This window comes from Gracilinanus agilis, chromosome 1 (genome assembly GCF_016433145.1).
Source record: "Gracilinanus agilis isolate LMUSP501 chromosome 1, AgileGrace, whole genome shotgun sequence".
Lineage (NCBI taxonomy): Eukaryota > Metazoa > Chordata > Mammalia > Didelphimorphia > Didelphidae > Gracilinanus > Gracilinanus agilis.
In genome coordinates, this window is record NC_058130.1 from 628,503,033 (window position 1) to 628,513,433 (window position 10,401).

General features: G+C 36.9%; 1 protein-coding gene across 1 annotated transcript in view; it reads left to right on the top strand.

Annotated features, from left to right (window-relative positions):
- The window catches only part of SLC26A7 (solute carrier family 26 member 7), a 308,018-nt gene extending 304,475 nt beyond the window's left edge, over positions 1-3,543 (top strand). Inside the window, exons 17-19 of the mRNA XM_044668390.1 lie at positions 1,741-1,795; positions 1,882-1,985; positions 3,121-3,543. Of these exons, the coding sequence (XP_044524325.1) occupies positions 1,741-1,795; positions 1,882-1,985; positions 3,121-3,156 (195 nt within the window). The 3' untranslated portion in view covers positions 3,157-3,543. The remainder of the gene's footprint in view (positions 1-1,740; positions 1,796-1,881; positions 1,986-3,120) is intronic.
- The last annotated feature ends 6,858 nt before the right edge of the window (positions 3,544-10,401 follow it).

Consider the following 10,401-nt stretch of genomic DNA (forward strand, 5'->3'; position numbering starts at 1 on the left):
GGGAAAGAAGAAGAAAGTATGGAGGGAAGAAGGAGAGGGAGGGAAGAGGGAGGGAGGAAAGAAGGAAAGAGGGAGGGAAGAAAGAGAGAGAAAGGAAGGAAGAAGGGAGGGAGATATGGAAGAAGGGAGAGAAGAAGGAAGAAGGGAGGGAGGTAAGAAGAGAGAGAGGGAGAAAGGAATGAGGTAAGGGAGGAAGGAAGGAGGGAGGGAGGGAGGAAGAGAAGGAGTAAGGGTCAGAATTTAAATCCAGGCCCAGCATTATGTTTTCACTGTGGGGCAGCTAGGTGGCACAGTGGCTAGAGATCTGGCCCTAAAGTCAGGAAGACATATCTCCCTGAGGTCAAATCTGGCCTTAGAGGCTTAATAGCTGTATGACCTGGGACAAGTCATCTAACCCTGTTTGCCTCAGTTCCTCGTCTGTAAAAAATAAGCTGGAGAAAGAAATGGCAACCCCCTCCAGTGTCTTTGCTAGAAAAACGCTAAATTGGGGCACAAAGAGTTGGACTTCATTGAACAACAAATTTTCACTGTACTGGCCTGCCTCACATAATAGCTCTTTAAGATATTCATAGGGTTTTCCACATTTCATCTCCTTTAACTCTTGGAGTTACCCCGCAAAGTGAGTACTGAAGTCAATATGCTCATTTCAGAGGAAGTAAGTGAGGTTCAGAGACTTGCCCATGGTTCTACAACAAATTGTAGTCTTCCAACTGTTAATTCTAGAGTTTTTTCCACCTTACTGCTTCTCATTCAAAAGTATCCAAACTTATTCTATTTTTGAGTTTGATGGGAATCTATTAATTCATGAACATTTTTTAAATGTCTAAGTACAGAAACTTAAATACAAATATATTCTTAAACTCAAGACAGAAATAGGAAAGCAAGGCAATCTCCTTCAAGGATTTTACATCTTCAAATCCAATGGAAATTTGAGCACTATTTTAAACCTAGTTTTCTTTTTACCCTCTGCTTTTCTGTGGCCCTGTGTAATAAACCCAGAAATAGAAATGAGGCTTTCCTACTCATCTATATGTGTACAATTTAATCCCAGGATCCCATGGTTGAAAGGGACTCCAGTGTGTATCAAATCAAACCCATACCATTAAAGAATTCCACGAAACCAACCTTTGATCATCTAGGTTTTTCTTAAAAGCCTCCAGTAAAGTCAAGTAAATCAAGCAGAATTAAAATAATTTTAGATCTCTGAAATTTAACGATTTAGCTTACTTCCTGTACCTTGGCACTCAAATAAATCAGGCAGAATTAGTAAAAATTTAAATTTCTACAGTTTTCTTTGTGTATCCTCAGTGTTTCCAGAGATGATAAAGAAGGGCAGAAATATTTAACTTGGATTGGAGAGCAGGCAGTCTTCTAATTTTATTGACACAAAACAACAGAAAACATTTAAATAAGAAAAACATAGTTAAAAAAAAAAAACGATAGCTCTACTGATTGAGCTTGCTTTTTCTGCTCATCTATGGTGAAATGAATCAGTGTGTAGGAATGGGCCATACAATGGCTCCCTCTAGTGGTGCAACTTCATCAATACATTTAGAACCCTACAAGCAGAAGGACTCTTACTGCTGGTCTAGTCCAACTCCCTCATTCAGTTTTCTTTACCTATGAGCCCAGGTCACTGAGAACTAAAAGCACTTTCCCATGGTCACACTGGGAGTCACTTTTCCAACTCATTTTCCTCCTCACTGAATTGACTGACATATCTTATTTTAATCTGTATAGGCTTACACGGATTGCAAAAGCCAAAATATCGACTTCTTTTTAGCAAATTGCACCGGTAAGTAAGTAATCCCTGCTAAATGTACTTATTATGATACTGGAGACAATCATCACAAGGCACTTAACATTCATCCTCTGTTTCAGCTTCCCTGAAAAAAGCAGTGCAGTACTGTGGACACCTAGAGCCAGATAAACACATTTTTTTTGAATCTGTATCTGCTGCAATTGGTGCCATCCATTTAAATAAGGTGAGTTTTTAAAGGAAGGAATTTAGGTATCTTTGTAGAATGTTGCCCACAGGCATTATTTGGATCTCAAAAATGTTGAAAATCCATGAGTCAGATTCCCTTTCTCTAAAACCTATCACCCTTTTCCTGGTTTAGTTTGGTGTTTAATAATGGTTCCCCCAACCAGGCACTTAATCTTAATATTTATCTTTTCTTTTAAGATGCAAAGCTCTCCATCTGCAGTTTAAATCAAATGCTTCTTTCTGGGTTGGCCAGTGTATGTATTCCATACTCTTAATATGACCTTTATTCTCCTTCTATTCTGCTTCTACCTCCAAATTCCTGACTCTGTCTTTGGCAATTGCTTACATACAGAAGAACATGGTTACCTCCTGGGAATGAACCTTTAAATGCCAAATCCTATCCACTTTGGCTTGAGGGAATAATTGAGACTGAGTAGCCTGGGACTTTGTGATTTCATCTCCCGTCAGTGGGGTTGGATCTTGGTTTGAATCACTGCCATATCGTGTCCTTCTTGTGTTATCCTGGGCATGCTGCCTCATTTATCTGGGTCCTAGCATCCCCATCTGAGAAGTGAAGGGGTTGGATGATGCGGTCTCTGATTCCCTTCTCACTCTGTCTGTTTGTATGTGTGCTGGGGATTCTAAGAGTTAACATTATTGTCCAGTATTTCAAGTATTATATTTAGAAAGTTTATTTTCTGACAAAATAGAACCACCGTGACTTAAGTTTTATCTATCTGCTTAATCTGCAACAGGAGGGAAAAGAGGGCTAGACAGGAATTCCACCCAATTTATATCCTATCTACATCAGCACGTAACGACAGGAAGTGAGTGAGGTTCTGGGAATTGCAGTTTTGCTGGGAATCATAGTTTTTAGGGTAACAAATTCTAATTTCACAGGATCAGGCTTTCCATGGGCCCCCTCTTTCCTCTCTGGCCCCTTTTCCTCTCTACAACATCCCTTGGTCCCTTGGCACCTGCCCCTGGTGGTCTCCATGAGAATAAGAGGGAGGATCAGTTTGGAGAGAAATAATTTCTCATTTGATGTTTTTGTCAGGACTTGTTTGTGTTTGGGTCACAGTTTCCCTTGAGATGCTGCTGCCTGTTGTTCATCAATATTTCTTTTGTTTCAGAATTTGAGCAAATTCAGTGACCATAGTGAAGTTTGAGGCCAGTGTGTTACAGCTCATCTCTTCTCTTTAAGCCACTCCCCAGGACCAACCAAGTCATGGCATTCTCGAGGGGATCTTTTGTTGTTATTGATATTAAACTCCTGCAAGCAACACATTTTAGACCAAAGGTGATAAAGAGATTCAGTAACTGAGTAGTTACTGGTCTATTTACCAAAAAGTTTTTTTTTTGTTTTGTTTTTTAGTGTTGGTTATTCTTTAGCAGCAATTTTATAGAGAATTTATATGTTTAAGAATATCACTTTGAAAGACAAACTTAAAAATCTTGGCCTGTCACTATCATTTTGTATATTGTTTTAATTGTTTCATTAAAAGTTCATTTGCAAAGCACAGGTACATGTTTCTCTTGGAATAACACATGAAAAGCCCTTGTCCATCCCCTGTAAAACTACAGGAAGCTTTCTCTCTAGGCCATATGTAGCCATTTCAGCTAAGTGCCTTTCCCCCTTACAAAACAAGCCATTCTAAAGCAGCAAATATTTAAAATCAACTTTTGTTATCTTTATAGTTAACCAAAGATTGTATGTATTGATGTAAAGACTAGATTCTTAGGGTTGGAAGGGACCAGAGGACCTGAGGTCATCTCATCTCTGCTGCTTACTAAATCTGTGTGACCTTGATCAACTAACTCATCTAACCTTTTTGCCTCAGTTTCCTCCTCTGTAAAATGAGGTTTTTGGAATAGATAGTTTCTGAAATTCCCTCCAGCTTCGTACCTATGGTTCTATGATTTTATGAAGCATGAATGCTTGTTCCAACTGTGAAAGCCACTGGAAGTTAATGAGAGCAAAGAATGAAGAACCAGTCAAGGAAAAATCCCCTCGTCCTTTCCACCTTCACCCTGTATCTAGTACAATTTGGATAGTTTGAACTCTTCAGAAGTTTGTTAGCCATGTAAAGGCAAATAAAGTTATGGGATCAGTTACTTTATTTTATTGTGGGCATTAAACAGATACCCAGGATCTCCAATTTCAAGAATTACAATTGAGGCTATGTTACTGTGCAATGTAATAATTTCTGATTTTGTGTAACTCTCTAAAGTTTGCAAACTATTGTATACATATGATCTCATTTGAGCCCTTTCCCCTTTCTCTACCTTATCACTCAGTGTTATGAGTGATTAATATCCTGAGGTTTAAGTATTATTAGCCCCATTTTATAGATGAAGACTGGGATTCAGAAGAATGAGGTGTCTTGAATATTATCACATGGCTAGTATGTGTCAAGAGTAGGATTCAAGCCAAGCCTTCCTCATTTGAAATGCAGCTTTCTTTCTGCTCTGCCATGCTGCCTAAATTTAGCTTGGTCAGTACCAAAGAATGTGGACATTCCACACCTAATCTTTTAGAATTGATATGGCCTCTGTGGAAGCAAGAATACCACCATGAGATTATATTTATGAGTTGGAAAGACCTTTGACATCATCTTTGTGAAGTTGGATAAATAAATTGAAAGCCAAGGAGTTGATGTGACTTTTCAGATATCATATTAACAACTTAGTCTCATATTAGTTGTTAATTTTTTCATTTCAAGAATATCTGTAAGTTCTACAAATATGAGAGTTTGTGACAAACGACCCTTTAGGGGACTTTTCTATTTCCCAAGGGCAATTAGCAGCACAGTATTTTCTTTTTTACCAGAGAAAACTTGGTATTATGATGCCTTGCAAATCCATAGATCTGAAAGGATAATGGGCAAATAACTCTCCTAAGCTAAATGGAACTACATAAATTATTCATATTTTGAGTATATATTCACACATATGTATGTATATAGAGCCTCACATTTCTCTCTAGCATATTAGTTTATGTAAGAAGCATATTCATTTAGTAAGGTAGCAGGTATAAAGAAAGACAGTCAGCATTGAAAGCTTTTGGAGATCCAACCTTCTTAGAAAGAAACTAGTGGCTTAGCATGATTCCAAATACTTTTAAATAAAATAATTAAGGAGCAGCTCATGAATAAGAGTAAGAGCACGCTTAGATGACAGCATCATAAAAGAAGCTATAAGAGCTTCTCTAAAGTAAATTCAAGCTCCCACCATCTGATTCATTAGAACTAATCTGCAAAATGATGTGATGCCCATTTAGATGGCAGTATAGTCTAGTCTTACCAAATCATATATTTTAGGAGAAGAGATAAGAGAAGGAGAAGAATAACAGATATGAGCTTTTCCCTATGTTATCCAGGAAATAGTCCTATGGATAATGTAAAGATGAGATGGAAAAATATTTGTATATATTTCCATAAATGAAAAATCACTTTATTCTAGATGACCTAATCTCTTGAATCTCTAGTTTGAAATGAAAAGGGTGAAGCCAACCAAGATCCCCAATCCTGTAAAGCTCCCTTGAAAGCTGAAGTCTTTGCAAATATAATTCATTTGCCTTAATGGAAAAAGCTTAATTCCAACTTCTCCTGTTGAATTGTTCAATCTGGGTTTATAGGTTAATTGGCTGAGAGAATGAGATAGAAACGAAGGATGAGGTATGTGATGGAGTGGATTCATCAATGAATGATTCAGAAAGGTCACTGGAGAATCTCTTTAACTTGTAAACAAATGTTCTGCAACTTCAATAACTATGTCCTCCTAATGAACACATACCTTGGAAAGCATTATCTGGTGGAAATTATACATCATTGAGCCCACCAAAATCATTAGAGTTGGGATCTAGGTTGGTTTGTTCAACTTGGTATATTAATTATGATTGAGTGTAGTTGGAGCAGTTGTACATTTGAGTGTCTTCCATCTTTGAGGAAGAAGGTATTAAAAATAAATGAATTAAGCCAGTGTTCCAGATCCTGTATTATATTTGAAGTGAAAGCAGGCCAAAGTGAGTAAGCTCTTTTAGTAAGTTTTAGGAATAGAGAGGTGAATCCTTCTAGTGTATTGTTTCTCTTCCATACCATTGAGTCTCCATGAAGTAAACAGGACCTTGACATATTGAGGGGGAGATAACACTTCAACAGAAGGGAGTCCTAAGAGACCAATAGTTCTGCTTCCATTTTAGGCATAGATCCAACATGTTAAATGATATCATTTGAACTGTATTTTTTGGTCATAATTCTGTAATGGGTGCATATCCATGTTTTTTTGTTTTGTTTTTTCTTTTGAGATGACCTTACTTTATCCCTACCTCTTCTTTCCCCAATGGCAAATGACATTTCTATCAAACATTACAGGGAAGCAAAAATCTGAAAATAAATAAATAAATAAACAAATAAACAAACAAATAAATAAATAAATGAAACTGACCTATAAGAGTATTAAAGACATAATGTGGTGATACTTAATTTGTAAAGTACAAAATATGTAAAAAGGGGAAGACTGTCCACATTACACTTATGCAAATTAAATGTCTTTAATTTTCATCATTTATCTTCTGTTTTAAAGGTTATTTGCCCCCAATTATATGATACAAGCGTGGTGAGGTCTGGCTTGAGCTACTTTGCAATAATTTATTTGACAGATATCCCATCTAAAAACATGTTATATAATGAGGAAAGGGATCTTCCTTGTTTAATGAAAACATTAATGTGTCAATAGCCTATATGGATAATGTTTGACATTTAGTGGTTACAAAAATAAATTAACAAGTTGGTGAATATACATATGCTAGGGAAACATGCATTCTGTGTTCAGGTGGAATGATGATCTCATTCTATACAGGATATGCTTTCTTGGCAGCAAATATGGTGCCAGATTTCAAATAGGGAGCAAAGTAGTGCTTTTGCAATCCAAAGAATTTTTAGTTAAGATCATATAGTCTAATACTCTGCACTTTTTTTGATGTTTAACAATACATTTAATTTTTTGTATAATTCTTTGTATGATGCAATGTATAACACCAAATTTACTTGGAAATAAATTGCAATATGATAGCTCTCATGTTTAAAAGAAAGTGTCCATTATTTCCTAAAGTATTTTTTCTCCTTCAAAATGGTTGATATTGTTTTCTCTGGCTGACCACAGAGCATTCTAACTTTAAGATTCCTGGAAGCATCCATTATTCATGAGATTTTATACTTAAAGAATTTCAGCCCAGAACCATGAATTCCAATGCCTGAATCTATAGATTGGTCAGCACATTTTCTACTTAACAAATAATATTATTTTTCTCTTCTCTCTTTTTTCCAAAAAAATTTATTTCATATTATTTTGTGGAGGCAGTAAGGGAGGTTGGCATTCTGGACATGTGATTTCATCAATGTGTGGAACTCCTATTGTGGAAAGTTCTTTCACCATTGATGTCCCATGGCAAATCATCCATAACATGATATTAGAGAGATGTCTGCATCTGCCTTCAGAACTGAATTATTAAGCGACCTATCTACACTGAATTCATACTAGTCTGTATGTGGTAGAGGAACCAAGAACCAAGTTTTAATCTTGACTCCAAGGCCACCTTTTTATCCAATCACCAACTCTGACTTGTTAGAGATTATGGGATCATAGGTGTAGTGAAGAGAGAGGGGGTCATGACAGTTTTTTTCAAGCTTTGGCTGAGTTCTGAAATCAGTTAGGAGTTTAGAGTCTTGAGGGAGAGAAGGGAGTTGGTTTGGGAATCTCGTGGAGAGAGAGTCAGACCAACTGAGCTGTTTCCTTGCCTATCTGAAGAATTGAAAATTTAGCCTAGCTTTGGAATATTTATTTAATAATTTTTAGTATAGATAAAACCTTTGTATCTTCATTCCCTACCTTATTTCTACCTTCCTTCCCTTACCTTAAATGTCTGTGGAGTGAATCAGGAGAGTAAATTAGAGAGTAGTTCAAATCTGTGAGGGGTTTAACTATAATTTGGCAGTATTTTATCTAAAGAAATTGGTTAGTCATCATTTTATTCCCTTTAGACATCAAGAGCACCTTGAGAGCTGAGCTAAGGCAGGGCCTTGCTCAGACTCCATCTCTGCCTCCCTTCCCCCACCTGAGGTTCCTGTAAACAACTGTTAGGGCTTCCTCAATCCACTTTCCAGACAAATAATCCTTAAAGACAATAAACCCTTTTGTGTTTCAACAGACCTATTAGTTACTTTGTCATTTAATTAGTAAGAGAGGGAAGAAGAGGGAAAGAACCAACATACTCTGGGCTTGAAGGGAAGCCGGGGTATCCATCTTGAAGGAAGGTGTAACTTCAAAACAAGTCCCTTCCTGTGAAATTAACTAAAGCCTGTGGTCAATTTCAGTTCAGTCTATTTCTCTCAGTTTGTCTTTAAGTCTAAGTCCTGGTCTATAAGCCCTGCTGTCTTTGCCTGTTTATATTAATTCCTCCTCTCCCTGAAGATCTTTGTTCCCTTCAGAGCTATACTCCTTGACTTCAGCCCATATTATATCCTGAATCTCCTTATTCCAGCCTACCTGTAACCCATATTACTTACCTAGCAAGTCCCTGACAACCTCCCTTCAAATCCCCTTTTACCACACACCTCTCCTCAAATTATCCCCATTACATAGGTTAAGAGCTGGATTGGACTTTGGAAGCCGTTCAGCCTATTCTCTTTTTCCTCACTTTACAGTGTAGAAAAATGAGATCCAGATAAGTTAAAAGAGTCATCCAATGTCACACAAAGAGGAGTAAGTTTCAGAACCAGTCTTTGGAATTAGGCTGCATATAGCTTGAGGTAGCATAAGGTGGCAGGGAGAATATTGTACTTAAGAGTCTGAGAAACAAATCTTGCATTTTATTGTTTATTTTGCCTTGAGTTTGTGGTCTTATTTCTCTAAGGTTTTCTTGGGTGAATATCCAGTTTTCTTCAGTGTTTTGAAGCTTACTTCCACAAAGTCAGGATCAATAACGATGATGATGATGATAGCAATAATGGCTTCCATTATCCACTTTTAAGTTTTGCAAAGTGCTTTACAAATTTTATTGCATTTGGTCTACACAATAGTTCTGAAAGGTTACTGTCTTCACTTTTACAGATGGAGAAATTAAGACAATCAAATATGAAATGGCTTGCCCAGGGTCACAAAACTAAGAAGGAGATCAGCAATATACTTAAAGTATTTTCTGTCCCTAATATATTTCTCTCCTCTCCTCTTTCATTCCCTACCCCAATCCTAACCCCTTCATTAATTCTTGCTTTGCCTCCCTTGTGGCCAATAGTTAAAAAAACACCAGCCTCACTGACCTATAATGATATTTGGGTCATAGGATCATAGATTTAGAGCTAGAAGGGACCTTCTAGGTCAGCTAGCCTCCAACCTCCCTACCCTTACCTTATTTTACAGTTGCACAAATGTAGGCTTGGAGAAGCTATGCCTTGTTCAAAAATAGTTAGAACTGGTTTCAAACCCAGCTCTTCTGGCTCAAAGCCAGTACTTTTCCCTCTGTTCCACTGGTGTCCCCTTTCAAATAAGGAAAATGAGACTTCCCTAATGCCAGATGATCTAGTTGAAGTGGACTGAATTGTTATTAGTCCATTTCCTTTATATGATAATCCTATAACTTAAAGGTAAGAAGAGAAAATAATGGAAACATGAAATTTCTTTCATCTGCTCTAGTGGCCAGGGACAGGTAGATGGTACAATAGTTAGAACACTGGGCCTGAAGTCAAGAAACCTGAGTTCAAGCCAGATCTCAAACATGTACAAGCTGTGTGACCCTGAGCAATTCATTTACCTTGTTTGTCTCAGTTTCCTTATCTGTAAAATGAGTTGGAAAAGTAAATGCCAAACTGCTTCAGTATCCTTGCCACAAAAACTCCAAATGGTTTTATAAAGAGTCAGACCCTACTAAAAAATTAACAATACTTCATTGACTATTTGCCTATTTATTAGAATTCTGCTATAAACTAGTGGTGAGTCATTCTTTTTAAAATACAGAAACAGATGCTCAGTGATGGAAAATGGCCCAAAGTCCCTGAAATAATCACTTTCAAAGTCATCATTATGTAATAATCCTCACTAGGTTTCTATTGATTCAGTTTCAAGAAGACCAAGATGGTCAGGCCCATTCCTGGTTTTGTTTTTTTGTTTCATCTCTTCTCTCTTAAATAATGAAAGCTACTTTGTAAGAATAAGTGTCAGAAGCTATTAGCATTTTCATATTTGGAGGATATAGAGGTTTCATGGCCACATTTAAAAATAAGATAATTGATCTATCCAGAAAGAGTTTGCAGTTGAAAATACCCAATATTCATCATCTCTCTGCTTCCTTCAGTATCAAATATGAAGTATAAAATCCCTTCTTTGTCATTTAAAGCCTTTCAAAAACAGACCCATTG